At 44.7% G+C, this 17,306-nt stretch overlaps 1 protein-coding gene across 4 annotated transcripts in view; it reads left to right on the top strand.

The window, feature by feature from the left end:
• Nucleotides 1–17,306, top strand: part of FOXP1 (forkhead box P1) — a 493,878-nt gene that overhangs the window by 257,712 nt on the left and 218,860 nt on the right. For all 4 annotated transcript variants that reach the window (XM_040994813.1, XM_040994814.1, XM_040994815.1 and 1 more), the window contains one exon: nucleotides 8,315–8,517. In XM_040994813.1, the coding sequence (XP_040850747.1) occupies nucleotides 8,326–8,517 (192 nt within the window). In that variant the 5' untranslated portion in view covers nucleotides 8,315–8,325. The remainder of the gene's footprint in view (nucleotides 1–8,314; nucleotides 8,518–17,306) is intronic.

The raw sequence follows: 17,306 nt of genomic DNA, 5'->3' as shown, positions 1-17,306 counted from the left end.
ATGCTCTGAGCAGCGTTACTACCTCGGTGCTGGAATTCAGAAAGCCCTCATTCATGTGGGCAGTGTGCTGTCTGCACCCTGTGAGCCTGGCAGAGAAGGGAAGGCAGACTGCTGCTGGAGACACTGTTTTATTACCCCCTATTCCATCAACTCCATTCTGAGTCATGCATGACAAGGAAATTAACCATCCCCATTTCCGGTCCACCTGAAGGGTCCTTAGGTATGTTAAATGCTCACCATGGATTGGGTATTGCTGTTGTTGTTGTTGCTGCTGCTGCTTGATAGTCTTTACAGTTTCAGTGATAGGAACAAAACCTGTGTTGATGAAGACTCTACGTGGTGTAATGGCTTAAGTTCCTTTCTGGGTAACGTGCCGAGAGGAGCAGCAGATAGACCATTGCAAAAGAGTCAAGGACAGAGAAAGGGCTTCAAAAAGCTCGCAGAAAATCTTAGGAAGAAAGCTACACCTGAGCTTCACATCTCTGCACTAAAACAAACTTAATCTGAATTCTGTTTTTCGTAAACTTTTTGAAGTACCTTAAAAAGTTGGTGGCTAGTGCAAATCTTGATCTTGTTCGAACAAGAAGTTCAACTTTTTTCCTGTTGTTTAGTCACCCCATCAAAAATTTAGCAATCGTGTAATAAACTCTGGTTTTATGCAAGCTGTACCTAAAAGTAAAGTTTTAGGCATGGTGTTTGTTTAATTGCTTACTTTTTAAAAATACCTATTTGGAAGATAGCGTGGCGGGCGGAGAAGGAGGAGGACGGGGAGATGTCATTGGTTCACTCCCCCATGTGGTTGCAGTATCTGGGGGCTGAGCCAGGCTGTGGCCAGGAGCCACAAACTCTATCCAGGATGCCTGTGTGGGAGGCAGGGGCCCAAGTAGTTGGGCCAGCATCTGCTGCTTTCCCATGTGTGTTAGCAGGAAGCTTGATTGGAAACAGAACTGCCAGGACTCGAACCAGCGCTCTGATGGGCGTATGCCAGTGTTACTGGCAACATCTTAACTCACTGTGCCACAATGCCAGTCCACATGCATTTTTTTAAAAAATTCTTACTAAACAAATGGAGGTGGATAAGTGGGGAAGGATACTATTTTAATGTGAATGTCTCTGCTTTCATTTAAACGGTAAGTAGAAACTGCTTTTGGTTTAATTAGTGCAGACCAGTTGCTATTTTTGCCCCTTTCTCAAAGGCAGGAGTGGGATCATATTACGTGAGCAGAAGTAAGCATTGTTTTCCTATGTCCTGGCCAACTCAGAGTTCCTTGTTTCCCTCCGCCTGTCCCCGTAATGGTAGCTACTCTCCCTGGCCAGCTGAGATACCATCCCTGTGTCTGAGCTCTCACACTGCCTGCACCTGGCCCAGGTGAGAGCCTGGTCCTTAGGACCACAGAGGCTGAGCTCCCACCAGGGGCCTTCCTGGAGGAGGCCCCGCCCTTCCCTGCCACGGTGCTCCCATCTCAACCTCTGCTCCTCTGTGACCCAAGGTGGTCCCAGGTGGCCTTGATCTCCCCGAGGGCCACACAGCCACCTGCGCTTTGTTGGTTTTTACTCTTCAAAAAGAGATATGCTTTTGTTAGTTTCCTTATTCCTGAACTATGTCTTCCTTGATGCTAAATGACACATCATGTTTCCTAAAGCATAGATCCAAACATCCAAAGTGCACGATCAAGTTGATAATGCATAAATCATTTTTAACAACAGGTAATATGCATAATTTATGGTGTTACAGTGCTATCTTTTTGATATTTATGATGGATAATGCTCAGTTTTGGCCCTCATATTACTGCTTTAAATTATACCACAAGAAAATTAATGAGAAAGTAGATTTATGGGTTTCATTTGTTTGTCAATTCGGAAATTAATTGGGTGTTAATTTTAGCCGTCCCTCATCAGAGCAGGACTTCAGTGTGTGTGTGCATTACTTTGCATTCATTGTAGCTTACCTCCCATTTACTGTGGGTCACTAGCTTTGCATATATTAAAATAGCCCTCCGGCTCATTCCCTTGATTACTTTTTGAACTGCCATGCATTAGAAAATTTACGCCTTTCTGTTATAATTATGAAAATCTGGTCCTGGAAGATGGTGGCTCCATGACACGGTCAGTGCACTGGACTCTCTTCCTAAACTTGGCTCTTGAGTCATTTCTCCTTGAAATGGGAGCATTCCTTGTGGAGGCAGTGGACAGACAGCTGCCTGGGCCTGCAGGGGCTCATTCACCACACGTGGCCGTTCTGCTGGGTGGCAGAACAGTTGATGGTTTTAGGGGGTTCTTCCTCTGCCCATCCTCCTCCCTCTTTGTTCCTTCAGGAGTGTGCTGTGCAAACCGCGCCACCCCCCCCCCCCCCCCCCCCCCCCCCATGCACAGCAGCTCTGCATCTTGGGTTCAGGGCTCTCTGAGGCCACTACATGCTGCTATGTCCTCCCCTGCTTCCTTCACCTGAAGTTTCCTTCACCTGAAGTCTCCTTTGTGATTGCTGCCTGCCACCTGCTCCAGTAGCATGCTGCCAGATGCCATCCTGTGTTAGAGGGCCTGGGTTTGAGTCCCAGCTCTGCTTCCCATTCTAGCTTCCTGCTAATGGGTACCTGGGAAGGCAGCAGGAGATGGCTCACATAGTTAGTTATAGCACTGCTATACCCATATGGGAGACCTGGATGGAGATCCTGGCTTCCGGCTTCAACTTGGCCCAGAACTGGTTGTTGGGTGGTTGCAGGCATTTGGGGAGTCAGCCAACAGATGAACGCCCTCTCTTTCTCTCTGCCTTTCAAGTAGATAAGATAAACAGAGGCATGTGCTTTGTGCTAGGAAACAAGCCCTCTGGTCTAGGATGTTTTCTGTTGTTCGCTTCCATCTCTGTTTCACGAGAGTAATACTCACATGGGCAGGAAGAGAAGGGAGCGTTTTAATAACCCAACATTTGCCTCTTAGGTTAAAAAAAAAAGTCTGTAAAACTGCACCTCACTCCTTAAAACTTTTATCTTGCGTTGGCACGTCAAAGAAACCCTTTATGCATTTTAAGGGAGCCAGTTTGTTTGCTTGATGAGACCCCGAGGTAAATGAATGCTGTGTATCCTAATGCAGATAGATTTGTCTTTTCTTTTTCCTGAATGTTCCATGTACTGTGATGGAAAATTTTGATCCTTCATGTAACACGAGTATTTAAAAAGTCTTTCTCTTAGAACTGAAATAGCTAGCTAGACTCTCCTATGTTTTCTTGTCTGCAAACTGTGTGGAGTTCACTTATGGTAAACGGAAAACTACGTGTTTGGTATTTGCAAAGCAATAACGTTCTCATAGTCTCTCAGTTCTTACACTGCCTCTCTTCGCCTCCCCTACCCTCCCTCTCCCTTCTTCTTTCCCTCCCCTCCTCCTCCTCTTCCCTCCCTTCTTCTATCCCATCTTTCACTCCTTTCTCTTTTTCTCTTACGAGTTTCTGTTACCTCTTCAAAACTGCCTCCCATTTTTCTTCTGCCCTTGTATATGGATAAACAATGAGGAAGAGAATTTTTTTGTTTGTTTGTTTGGATGGGGGCAGACTGGGCAATCCTTCTCTTCCTTTTCCTAAAAGGTGATCGCACCGTGAGCTTCTTCTCCCTGTGGAAGTAGAAACATATTTTACAAAACTATGTTTAGTTTAATTTATACATCCTTTCATGAACAGCCCAAGTTCTTTAAGGGCATTTATTCTGCTTCATATAAATAATTGATCAGCCAAGTTAATTTACTTCTGCCTGACTTGGTCAACCTTAATTAACTGCCCTGGAATCAAGACTGAACTTTTTGTTAGCTTAAAACCTTTCACAAGCATGATAACAAAGGCTTTATTTTCCCTAAATTTTCAGCATCAACACTGTAACCAAGGAAATAATCATAATAATAAAGCACTGCTTTAATTTACTATAAATACGTTGGCCTGGACATTATGAATTTTCCAGAATACTTCCAGAGAACAGCCCTGTTGGCAGTGACAGCAAATAAGCCCGCTGAATGCAGCTTTTACCCTTTTCTACAAGTCTCTGCAGCAGGAGAATTGATGTGTGCGACCGGGAGCTCTGGGCGTTGCCAAGCCTGACATGGAGGCCATGTTGACTTCTTTGACACGTGTGCAATGGTGGCGCATTGGCCTCTGTCGGCTTGTACTGGGTGGATCACATGTCTCTAACAGGCCTTGCTCATTGGCTGAAGGCAGAAACAGGTTTGGCCGTGGGTGTGGGTAAGGTGTGACCCTGCCCCCTGGGTGCCATGCCTTGGTTTCCAGGTAGGTCAGGTGATTCTGCAGTGTTGCTTATTTGATCTGTCATGGAGTCAGGCAGCTCTGTTGGTTATAGCGGGTCCCCCAGGGAAGGGGGTGTTTTGTAAAGTGCGTAACTGCAACCAGCTTCTTTCTAGCAAAGAAGGTACTGTGCTGTGTGGGAGGGGAGACAGGTGCCTCTTCCATCGCGCGACTAGCTCTCCGATGACTCCAGTCATATAAAATTCTAGGGAAAAAGGAGTCGAGTGCTTGTCAAATGTCCTCCCCCACCCTGCTCTGGTATTGCAGTGTTCTCTATGGACCTTGCACCGTTGTCTGTGGAATTGACTCCACTTTCTCTGCTCTGATTGACACCTTGACCACCTAGTGTAGGACACTGCAAACTCAACATCATCCCTCAAAGGAACCAGCTTCCATCCGAAAAGGGGGCACAGTTATGGCTCCAGCTTTCCTTTCATCCGAGGAGCCGTAGTTTTCTTATCTGTAAAATGGGAATAACCTTTCCCTGGCTTATCTTCCTCCTAGGCTTGTGAGTTTGGAAAGTACATCAAAGGGCTTTGCCCTGTGTGACACATGATAGGGCTAGAAGGGCTTGTTGAGCTGCGTGGGGTGTTGAGTAGGCATAGTGCTGGCCTGGCCACTGTTAGAAACCTGCTTAGCCACTGACACTCTGAATTTTTCACACGTGTTTTTCACAAAGCAGTTTTCTTCTGATTGGTTTGGGAGATTATGAGAATTTTTAAATCTTCCAACCTACATACTACTGCTAGCACTTGACTAATTAAGGACATCCTTAGACCAAAAATAATCCTTTATGCAATTTTGGTCCCAAAGCCTGCACTCTTCACAAACCTGATTCACAAGCCAAGCTTGGCTCGGTGCCTAAAAAACTTGTACTGGAGGACTTGGCACTGTGCGTTGGAACTGCACGGAGCAAAAACAGGGCCTTCTCATCAAATTGTGTGACTCCACCCACCAGGATGGTGTCAAACGAAGGAAATGAAAGCCCAGCCAGCCTCTTAGACACCTGTTCCCAGGCCTGGGATCTGGATGGTCACATGGTTTGGAAGCAGCCTTCTACCTGCGGCTCTGTTCCCTAGCTGGCTAACTATCTGCCATCCTGAGACAGGCACAGAGTTGATGCACAGGCACTGTTTTTGTCTTTGGGGAATCCAAATAAAAAATTATTTTTTTTTCTGTAAATACACTACTGACATACCCTAGGCATTAAATGGGTTTCTTTGCCAACTTCTGGAAGACAATCATTCTCTCAGATGTCTAAATGCTGCCTTTTCGATAGCTGGCATGAAAATGGGCAGGACTGAGGAGAAGCTAAAACCTGGGGGCAGGGAAGAGCGAGATAGATGATTTTTACAAATGAATTCATTTTTAGAAATGAGTCCAGTAGTCATGCTGCCATGAAGTCTCTTTTGTATTAATTATTAATGCACTCAAGAATAGAAGGATTGAGGCAGACAGACAGACAGAAAAGCTCCTGTGCGGCACATGCCCACAGCAGTCAGCCCCAGGAACTCAATACAGGCCTCCGTCACGGATAGCAGGGTTCGCACTGTCTCCCAGGCTCTGCATTGTCAGGAAGCTAGAATAGGATGCTGGAGCCAGAACCCCACCCCAGGCACTCCAACGTGAGATACACACATCTTCACCAGCACATTGCTAGACCGAAGGCCATTCTACACGTGGGTCGTCCCGTTAGGGAAGTTGTTGTTTTGGTGGATTCTTTGCTATCAAGACTGCGAGGAGATGCCATGTTTAAAGGATTGTGATTTCTGCAAAGTCTGATCCACAGAGATGAGTGCCCATCAGCTGCTGTTTCAGTGTCTGTCTCCCACCTGTTAACAAAGATTCCATGTCTAATCCACTTCGGAATTGGATTAAGTTAAAAAAAAATAGATGTCTTCTGGGTCGGTGGAGTCTACAGTCAGGTTTTGCACAAGTCTGCAAAAACCAGAAACAGATCAATTTTTAGTGAAAGGACAACTTGGTCTAAATATTTCCAGAGTGTTTGAATTGCCCTATTGTCGCATATGTGACTCTGCCCTATGTGTATAAGGGGGTGTATATACCATGTGTGAAAGGGGGTGTATATACTATGTGTGTAAGGGGGTGTACATACCATGTGTGTAAGGGGGTCTTTAAAAAGCTCATGGAAAATGTGCCTTTATCTTAAAAATCTGCACATTTGTTTGCACCAGAAATACGATTCCTTTTAAAGTCCTCTTCTGTAGGATCTTTCTGACATACCTTCACAGGTTCTTCCATGATTGGAACAAATTTGTGTTCAAAGTTTTGTGTCCTTTCTTATTGTGAATTGGTGTTTTCACATTCATGTCTTCATAATTCAGGCATTTCTCCTGTTTGGTGCCTGAGCTGCAAGCTTCCTTTGTGGACAGCTGGTTATTCTAACTTTCCAAGTCCTAGATGGGCGCTTGGAGTATGATCCTGTCATTTGCTTGGTTTTGCTTCCTTCCACTTCACCTCAGCTTTAAGAAAGCATCTTGTGCTTGGGAGCTCTGACTCCAAGGGGAATTTGTCTAAATCCTGAGTCCACCATCCCAAACTGTGGTTTAGAGTGAACCAAGACGAACAAGAGATGAAGTATGCTCTTGGAGCCTTTCTCTTCTCATCTGCAAGCTGGGGTAGCTGTTGTCGTCAGATGGGGGGGTTGGGTATGCAGATGCAGAATCCCCCCTTCCTTGGCAGCTGATAGGTGACAACACTTGACAGTAGCAAATTATCTGTCTTTTGTCACATTTGGAAGCCTTTACCAAGCCAGGAGCTAAACTTACTCCCCGGGGGTGAACAATTCTGTGTCCTTGAAGTAACAGTGAAATGTATTCAACATAGATATTCTCTAGCTACTCTTGTATATTGTTTTCTCCACGAGGTATTCAGTGCTTTGAAATTCAGACCTTTAGTTAGGTCTGTCTAGGCAATATTTTTTTTTCCAGTTTTAAATTTAATATACTAAAGGGCCAGACCCTTCAGGACTTATGCCAAACTGAAGATCAGCAATCTTAGCTGGAGAAAGAGCTACCTTTGAATGGGATTTCTCAAGACAAATTAAACCCTAAGACAAAGATTAGAGTCTGAATGTATTTAACTTTGGAGAAGTGCAGGCTTCCCTGCCCCCTCTCTCAGAGGGGCCGGTCTTGTTGGAATGGCCAACTTTGAAGTGCTTGGGCTCCAGCGCTTGCAAGGAGTCAGAATGTCTCCAGGGCCTTGGTGTTGACCATGAGGTTTCTCAGCACAAATTACTTTGGTGAGCTTCCTTGTGATGTGTGTGTATCATCTCCTGACACACGGAGCTTCAGGAATAGTTTACACATGTAGGCACACACATATGTATATAAATAAAACTTTTTTTTTATCAATTCAGATGGTCAACCTGAGATAGAAAGAACTGGTGCTCTGTCCTTCTGGTTGATATCCCAAATGGCCACAATGGTCTATACTGGGCCAGGCCAAAGCTGGGAGCCAGGAATTCGGTCTGGGCCTCCCGTGAGGGTGGCCGGACCCTGGCTCATTCACTCGGTGCCACTGTGTGCTGCAGGAAGCAGGACCCAAGGATCACTGTGCTGCGGACCAGGGTCTGTTACACACCAGGCCGAATGCTTGCCCATTGTGGTGGAAGAGGACTAGACAAGAGTGTAAACACCACGCAGTGCCTCCAGAAATTAAAATTCAATGCTATAGGATGACCTGGTTTTTTTGTTTTGTTTTGTTTTGTGTTGTTTGAGCAAATCCACCAGACTTAACCAGAGAAATTGAATCCTAAATTCTAGGTTCCCCCGAAAGCATTCATTTTCCTCCTGCAGAGAAACGGTGACCTGTTTCAAACAATGCTATTAGAACTTATGTTAGGACTCCTAAACCGAGGAGACCAACCCGGAAAGGAGGGAAAAACCGAGTGGGGGGCGGAGACAACTGCTTACAGGTTTTGGCAACATTTAAGGCCAGCATACTCCTCCCTATGGACAACAACTGTTTTAACAGCTGCCTTTTTCCCCCCCTGTCTGAAAATGTTTCTCTCAGGTTTTTGAGTCATGATGCAAGAATCTGGGACTGAGACAAAAAGCAACGGTTCAGCCATCCAGAATGGGTCAAGTAGCGGCAACCACTTGCTAGAGTGCAGTAGTCTCCGGGAGGGCCGATCCAACGGGGAGACGCCCGCTGTGGACATCGGCTCGGCTGACCTCGCCCACGTGCAGCAGCAGCAGCAGCAGCAGCAACAACAGGTACTTGACCTCGGAGTCCAGGCTGGCGGGAGGGAGGTGGGTTTGAGCATCACACTCAGCCATGCACCTGTCTGCCTGTTCACTGTCAGTGGCGTCAGCTAAGCCAGTCATCCTCTGGGTGTCCTGGTGGCTTGTAAAAAGGATGGATTTCCAGCTGGAGGTGTTGGAAGTCCCTTGTGGGGCGAGGTTTTGGAGACTGAGCTGGACTGGGTCTCTGTCCGATGCCTCCTTAAACGTATCACCTAACCTTAACTGTTGTACATAAAACTGCTCTGTGGAGTGTAGTTTGCAGCTCTTTATAATTAAGACAAAAGAAATCAAACAAAAATGGGCAGGCGCCTTATAAGAAAGAAAACAGAATAGGAAGTAAGAGGCACGAAAGAGAAAAGGGTAAGTGAATAAGGAGAGTAGAACCGAACAGAAACGAAGTGGAATGCTGAAAGCAGGTGTCAGAATAGGAAAGTGCTTCTCACTGCCATAGGGACTTCGCGATGGAGTGTTTTACGTGTTTCTGGTATTCGTGTGGCAGTTGGTGTTCATGTTCTAAATCATGTCTTAATGAGACCTCTCAGAAATGCAGGTAAGTCAGAACATACTTTTTATAGGTAGGTCGGTGGATACCTGTGAGTGACTGGTGAAATATTTCTTAATGATAAATAAAGGTGACCCCAGGAAATAGTGTTGTGTTGGCAGGGATTCAGGAAAATTCAAATAAGTAAATAATGTTTGTTTCAGGACTGGCTCTGTTTCCTAAGACTGGGAATCAGGAAATAAGAATTTCTGTTAATGCTCATGAATGGTACCCACTCCAGTAGACCATCTTCCTTCAGCACACAGCTAAGATGCCATTGTGGAAGCAGGTGGCTGGGAATAGGGGATCTTTTTGAAAGGCTCAGAAATTAGTAGTAATGGTGGAAGAGAGAGACCAATCATTTGTCAAACCTCTTCCTTGGCATCTGTATCTCCTGGAAGTCTGGGGATTCCCTTCTTATGTTAGGGATGTAGCTTTTGGAAGACCGTGAAGCGTCTGTAATGTTCTTCAGGCTAAACATTTTTATAAATATCAGGAATCGTTGGACTATTAACCCGTTACAAAGAGGTAGAACATGAGATCTGTAGAGTTTGTTGAGTAAAGAAAGAACTGAAAACAGAACCAGCTCAGGTTTGAATTCCAAGAAGTTCCTACAGGTGATTGCATCTCACCTGCACTGGCTCCCCACACCCTTTGTGCCAGCACAGCGAGCCTCGCATCAGCTGAGGTTTATGCGTTTGTTTGGCATGTGTGTGCGTTTAGATGTTATGCGTGCAAATTCGTGCAAGAGACCGAATGCTACCAAATGAGGTGTTTAACCAAATCTAGCTGTAAACAGGACAGCCCGTATTTGTGTTGACATAGGTGGCACTCTCAACTACTAATGGTTACGTGGAGAACACATGGTGTTTTAGAGTGCAGTGGTCTGGCTTTGCCGGGAGAGGTCAAGATCAACTACTTGTTTGTGGTGCAGTGGAGATCGGGGACTGATGTGGCATGAATGTGAATTATTAGTATCAGGAGTATGTTAATTGAAACAAACTTTAGGATTTTACTTGGAGAACCAACATTCACTCCGAATTGCAGAGCAGTAAGTCAGCTCAAAATTTTCCCATGCACGCTGTGTCATCAGAGGAACATAACACACAGCAAGAATAGCAGTCACAAATTAGCTGCAGGGGAGAAAGTTACAAAAGGCCCATTTCAGCAGCAGCTTCCTTAAACAGTATCAGGGACAAGATTCGTTATCCACATCTTCCCTCTTTACCTTGGCTGTGACCACTTTGGAAAATTTATTGTTATGGGTTATTGATATAAAGGTCAAGAAACTGATTTCAACCATATTTCATAACTCTTCTTTAATATTTGATGTCAGGTTTATTTGTATTTGCCATTGATAAGGTTCCGATAAAAGAAAACAGCTGGCTTTGTCCGTGGACGCTACAACGGCAGTCGTTGTGGATAGCAAGCCTCTTTGGGCCTTTTAAAACAAAATATTGACAACGCTCTGCCTCCCCTAAGTGTCTTATCAGGCTCCTAACTGGCTGCTGGGGAAGGGGATGAAATAGGAAAAGCTCCCGGATTTGAAAACATTGCACAGGACTCAAGTTCTCCGAGTTTTCCTGCAGACCGGCAACTGCAGCAATTAAGCTGTTTGGAGAAATAGAACATCGCAGGGTGGACGTGGTTGTTTTCGTCATTTTTATTCTACAGGTTTTTACTTGAAGTGAGAATACCAGCAGTGAGAAAATCGCAGCCATGCTGAATTCATTACTGCAGTAGTCACACAAAACCACGGATAAAATTTCAATAACTGCAGGCCACAGTTGAGTAAACAGTTGCACTGAAATTTAATTCCTGTTGACTTTTCCCCCATTCCTCGCCAGGGGCACATTCTGATTCCATAGTACAAAGACAACAGGGGTTACAGCTTTGATGAATGTAGGACAGTGGAAGGGAATTAGAACTGTAAAATACGTTAGAAGTCCATGGAAGACAAAGATCTGGCTTAAAGGGTCTTGGTATAAAAATGAGTTAATTATGCTCTGGGTCCTGCTGAATGTTACAGGCCCTCCCCGTGGCACTAGGGCCATCATTGATGATGTGAATTTGGGGTGGGGGTGTTTCCCTGGTGCCAGAATTTATAATCGGTACCTACACCCCTTCCCATATTTGCTCCATATTATCAGAGGTGATCACAAACTACAGAAAATGCTCTGAGCTGTGCGGAGGGCTGTGACAGTTCACCTAGGCGAGTTATTTCCGTCCTCTTTGGTTGGTAGGTTGGCTAAAGTGTGTCCAAACAGAGTTGTTGCCTTTTCTTTCTCTTTCTCTCTCTCTCTCTCTCTTTTTTATTAGTTGACAATGTGGAAAAATGAGAGGAATCTGCGTTTTCCCTCTTCTCTTGGAAAAACCTGAGTGTCTGATAACCTTGGGCTGGTCCTCCCCCAAGGGCAGCAGTTGTTAGGAGATGAATGGCTGCTGGAGACGGAGCGGCTGCCCTCCAGTTCCCTCTGGGTGCGGCCCAGTGACATCGCTCCACTGTGTCCCTCAGGTAGTGGAGTCGGGGATTCTGGGCCAGCTGGAGCCATCATCACTCAGAGGCTATCAGCCCAGGAGAGGGGTGCCGTGAGGTAGGGGAGCCCCCCAGCGCACTCCCAAATTGTCTTCTCCCTTGCAAACTAAATGGATTATCTCTGTGATGTTTCAACTCTATTTATATCTGTGCCATGAAACTATTATAACAATAGTTTTCTAATCATATAATTTGATAGACTTTCTGAACATTTTCTTTTAGCCATTGAGTAATTCTTTACCCAATACCATAACTGCTTTTTATTTCCTATTATGCCTGCACCATTGCTATGTCTGTAAAACTTCTGTACTGGATATGCACCAGTCCATTATGAAACTCAGCAACAAATACTATTACCAATTACTAAAGGTTTTTTTTCTCCCTCTAAGGAAGGGATTTTAAAATGTCCAGAGCAATTTCATAAACTGTGTGGATTAATGCATTTTAAAAGTCTTGAATTTTAGAAAGCAGAATTTTATTTCCATATTGCTGCAAATGAGAGCTTTTTCAGATAAGCATATTACATAGAGCATAATGTTTAGAAGTTTCGCCATATACAGCATATGCTGTCAGGTCAATTAACAGAATGCATACTAGAAAATGTTTATTCAATAAAAATGAATAGCTGTTAAATAAAACAGCTATCTCTTACTATTCTCTTTAATGAGGGGTGTTTTTTTATTTTTGTTTTGGGGCTTTTTTTTTCCGGTGCCACCTGTCGTTGCATTGTCTGCAAGTTAGCGTTGAGAGAGCTTTGGCTGGTGTGGTTTTGAACCATGTCTGTCACTTCCTGTGAAGAGGGCAGTTTTTAGGAATACATGACAAAGATGTAAAATCAAGGAATTAGCTATATTTGGAATTTGAGCATTTGGGGAGTATGTATGCGTTTATGTATTTAGGAAATATGGACAAATGAAGTGTTTTGCTTCCCATAGCTTCTTTGACATTTTATTTAAGGTGTTGTGCCTTTTAAAATAAAAAAGATTTATTCATTATTTTTATTGGAAGGGCAGATTTACAGAGAAGGAAAAACAGAGAAAGATCTTCCATCCACTGGTTCACTCCCCAAGTAGCCACAGCAGCTGGAGCTGAGCCAATCCAAAGCCAAAGCCAGGAGCTTCTTCCAAGTCTCCCACATGGGTGCAGGGTGCCAAGGTTTTAGGCCATTCTTTATTGCTTTCGCAGGCCACAGGTAGGGAGCTGGATGAGAAGTGAAACAGTTGGGACCCAAACCTGCACCCATATGGGATTCCCACACACACACACGGTGAGAATTTAGCTGCTGAGCCATTATGCCGGGCCCAGATGTTGTACCTTTTGATGTGAGTGGCTGTGCATTTGTTTCAAGTTAACATTGTAAAATAAAGAGAGAAAATGTTACAGGACTAGTAAGAGAAGGCCAGAGCACAGTGGGCTTCTCTTATCAAAATCCTGGGAGGGAAGGAGGAGGATCCACCGGATGGAATATTGCTAATGAGACATTCAGGGAGGTCAAAGAGCAGTCTGTGCACAGGACCGAAAGCTCAAAGTGGAAGAAGTGTGAGTATGTTCAAAGGGGAGACAGGAAGGACGGTACCAGAGGAACCTGGAAGAATCATGACTCTGTATCCCATGGATCTTGAAACGTGAGAAGCGGAAGTACAGTGGCTGCTATGAAGACATGGGTGCTGCATGTGAGTTTGGGAAAAAAAAAAAGTTCTGCAGAGAAGAAGATGGCATTTACAAAGAACACCTTCCAACTTTGCTTCTCTCTTTATTGCCTAAATAATATAGCACACTAATTGTTTGCGTCACGTTTTATGTATGTCAGGTCTTAGCACTAATCAGTAGAAGATTGAAAGTACCCAGGAAGATGTTGCAAATCCTACACCATTTTCTAGAAGGGAATGAAGCATCGGCGGATTTTGGTATTGGCCAGGGGCTCTTGGAAGCATCCTTTTGTGGATACCTGGGGATAGTTGTAGAAGAGCTAATGTGTCTGTGTTTGATAGGGGGTGGGTAGCAGATTCTTCTTCCCTTTATCTTTAGTAGATACTCTTTGCTGCCAAGATGTTGTTAAGAGTTTGTTGGTGGAATTGCTGGTGTTGGAGAAGAAGAGGAGGCTGTGCTGTGAGCACTTCCCGTTGCTTTGCTCCCTCTGTGTCTGAAAGGAGCCATCCGTCAGCTTCCTACCAGCCAGATTCCTTTAAGGAACTCTGAAACTTCAGGGCCCTCCTTGGTCTTGTCTGTCTCCTTCTAGGAAGTGTCACGGCGATGCAGGGTGAATGGGGACAGGGTCAAGTGTCTTTGTTAGGAAGTGGTCTCTGTTAGAAAGGCCCTCACACTGCAATGGATTTAATATGTGTCTTTGGAGGCTTCTTGACCAGAAAAGGTGGTCCCCACCCTCCATGTGGTACAAAGGAAGCTTCCAGAATGGGCAATAGAAGAGGTATTGTTAATATGTACTAAGTGCCCTCCTGGGGTCCAGTACTGTGATGGAGGCCAGCCCTTGCCCTTGGCTGGTTGGTAAAAGCTCGGCTGTAATTGTGAAGGATTGGCCTTGTTGAGGTAGACTGCTGTGGAAGATGTTCAGATATTATGGAAATACCATGGTACCCACACATTATTGTTAGGAAACCAATGCCACCAAAACGTTGGGGATAATCATGCAGACTGAAACAAAACTGAGACAGGACTTCAGATAATTTTGACAAATAAAGAAGTACAGCCACAACAATAACACCCCCCACCCCACCCCAGCACCACCACATGCTTTCTCGTAATTTCTCCGGTAGCTATTTCTAGCAAAGGCACATTTTTCAACCCACATGTTAAAATTCAGTTCTCAGTTTAGACCTGCCTTCTACCAGACAGGTTACTGTCAAAGATTTATGTAACTTGCAACACAAGCCTTGTATGAAATTCTCTTGATTACTAAATTGTGGTGCGTCATTAGTCTCTCCATTGAAAAGTAAAGGGACAGGGGAAACAAAAAAAGGCAAAAGACCCTGTACGTGAGAGAGTGTGATACTAGAAACCCACATGTCATGATCCATTATGAATGACGGGAACCCTGTTGCAAAGGTAATTTTAACCTGTGAGCTAATGAAAATCCTGCTTCCCCTCTTCCTCCTCAGCATCATCATCACTTAAAAAAAAAAAAAAAAAAGCCTCACAATCCCCTGGCTCTTGTCTAATCTAAGCATCTCCTTCTGAACTTTCAGGGGCTATGACTTACTTTCATGGTAATTTGTTGACAGTTTAGCCCCAGCGATTGCAGAGTTTGTTTTTTGCAAAATTGGCAGGTTCCTATCTGTGTTCTGAAGGCAGACAACCACCTCTGCTGTTTTGCAACCCGCTCGGTTATTGACAAGCAGCGCTGAGCAGGCAGAATTGGAATGTTTGTGTAATGTGAACCTATAGCAGCGCGATGCAGTCTAGTGTACTTTAGGCCGTGCACAGATGACTTGATAAAAAGGGTTACAGGGTGACTGCTCTTATGACACGCAAGAACAGCAATCTAAATGCAAGTAGCTCACAAAGCCCCAAGAAGGAAGTTTATGTAGGGAATGGAACTCCTCCATGGCAAAGTTCCTTTTCATCGCTTTGTCTTTGAACTCAAACCTGTTGTAATTATGAAGTGCTACTTATAACATTCCACAGGCCCTTTGCGAAATGCTGTGCTTGATGGTTCATAGAAATACGATTCATGGTTATCCTCCCACTCTCACAGAGATGGGTGAAGACAGTTCCCCAAACGGGCCTTGGACCAGCATCACTCCCAGTGAGTTAACACAAGTGTTCAAGGGCCCGGCATGGTGGCGTGGTGAAGAACACCCCAGCACATGACACAGGCATCCCGGAGTGGAGTGCCTTTTGCAGTTCTGCCTGCTCTGCTTCCAGTCTAGCTCCCTGCCAGTGTGTCTGGAAAAGCAGCAGCATGACCCGAGTACATGGCTTCCTGCCACACACATGTGAGACCCAGATGGAGTTCCTGGCTCCTGGCTTCAGCCTGGCCCAGCTCTGGGTTGTTGCAGCCATTTAAGGAAGTGAACCAGTAGAGGAAATATTCTCTCTCTGTCTCATTCTGCCTTCCAAGTAAATAAAATATTAAAAAATAAAGAAAACAGAAAACTGTCTAATTGGGAACGAAGTACTAGTGGAGTATTCTTAATCTGAAGTCCCAGAAAGCTAAATTTTTCTTTCTGAGCAGACTTATGTGATCAAAGCATTCGTATGTGATCAAAACCAAAGAGTTTTAGATTTTGGGTACTTTTCAGATTTTTACAATATGTTTCGGATTTGGGATTTGGGGATTAGGCATGCAGTCTATGCTAATATTCATGATTCCTAAACATTTCAGAATTTCTATAAACTTCTATTCCCAAGTATTTCTAGATACGGGATACTCAAGCTATGTTAGCGTTGTTTCTGAGTTTTGGATTTCCTGAAATCTTTTTTTCTTTCTTTCTTTTTTATGCATTTACTCAGTGAGTATTTACCAAACACCACTTTGTGGATGGAAATGTGGGCGCCAAACTGATGCATGGTTGTTGAGGAGAAATGGCAGAACAACTTGGTTTATCCCACAGCAGCCTGCAGGGTAGCTTAGGGAGCTGGGAGACGGTGACTAGAAGGTGACTTTTTGAACTAGTGGAGGCTGCCAAGGAAGAAGGAAGGGCCGCCCTGGAGGAGAAGAGTGAGGCAAATGAGAAGTGAGGCAAATGAGAAGGTTGGAGCTGGTCTGGCTTGGAAGGGAAGAAAACCCTGAGAGATGAGCACCCTGACGAGACTGTCGCCATTGGCCTGGCGTTGGGTACACGGTCCTTGACCCCAGCCCCTTCTCATCATTGGCATACTGCTGGTGGTCCTTGTTGCTCCCTGCACTTCTGCGTCAGAGCCCTTAGTCAGCTGGAAGTCCCACCAGGGACCTGATGCTTGATGCCTGTTTCCCCCGCATACAGCGTGGTACTCGATGTAGCACACTTCCTGGACAGACTGCTGTTGAGTGAATAGAGCAGGTGGAGAGAGGAAATGGCTAAAGAAGAGATGGTCGAGGGGCATGTTGAAAAATCAAGTCTTTTGAAAGATCCTAAAAAGTCAAGGAAGACCCAGGATTGCCTCCAGTACAGCTGACTGGCAACGTGGGGGCCCATGAGGACCAAACCACAGGGGTGTGGGTGGGAGAGTGCCTGGGCTTCTTTACGTACCACCAGAGGGTCACTGGGCACAGGAAGAAAGGCAGAAGTGGAGCTGGAATGGCGTGCACATTTTGGAAAAGTCCTTTTTAGAAAGTGCTTTAAAAAAATTTTATAAGACATCTTCTCATATGATTAAATCTGCTTTTGATTGTACGCGTTTATTCGGATTAAAGTTATCAAGTAATTTCCCCTTGGCCTTTAGCAGTTACTAATGAGTATATCTTCCCAAAGTCACATGGGAAGTGCTGATAAACGCCCTGTGTTCCTATTGATCATGGAATGGGCTTATCTCTTGGAGAGAACAAAACTACCAAGTTAGATTCTTGATAAGGTCTTTGTTCTGTATTGACACAAGCTTCTTAGAATGAATTTGTTTTTAAGGTGTGTGGGGGGGTGCATGTTGTGCTTCTTTTGTTGGAAAAATACAATGTGTAATTATTAAACAGCTAGTGCCATTGGAAGACTCATCTAGGAGGTATAGATTAAACTGCCGGGGGATGCG

Source organism: Ochotona curzoniae, unplaced genomic scaffold (genome assembly GCF_017591425.1).
Source record: "Ochotona curzoniae isolate NIBS_2020 unplaced genomic scaffold, NIBS_Ocur_1.0 contig_908, whole genome shotgun sequence".
In the NCBI taxonomy this organism is placed as follows: domain Eukaryota; kingdom Metazoa; phylum Chordata; class Mammalia; order Lagomorpha; family Ochotonidae; genus Ochotona; species Ochotona curzoniae.
This window is presented reverse-complemented; position numbering and strand designations above follow the sequence as displayed.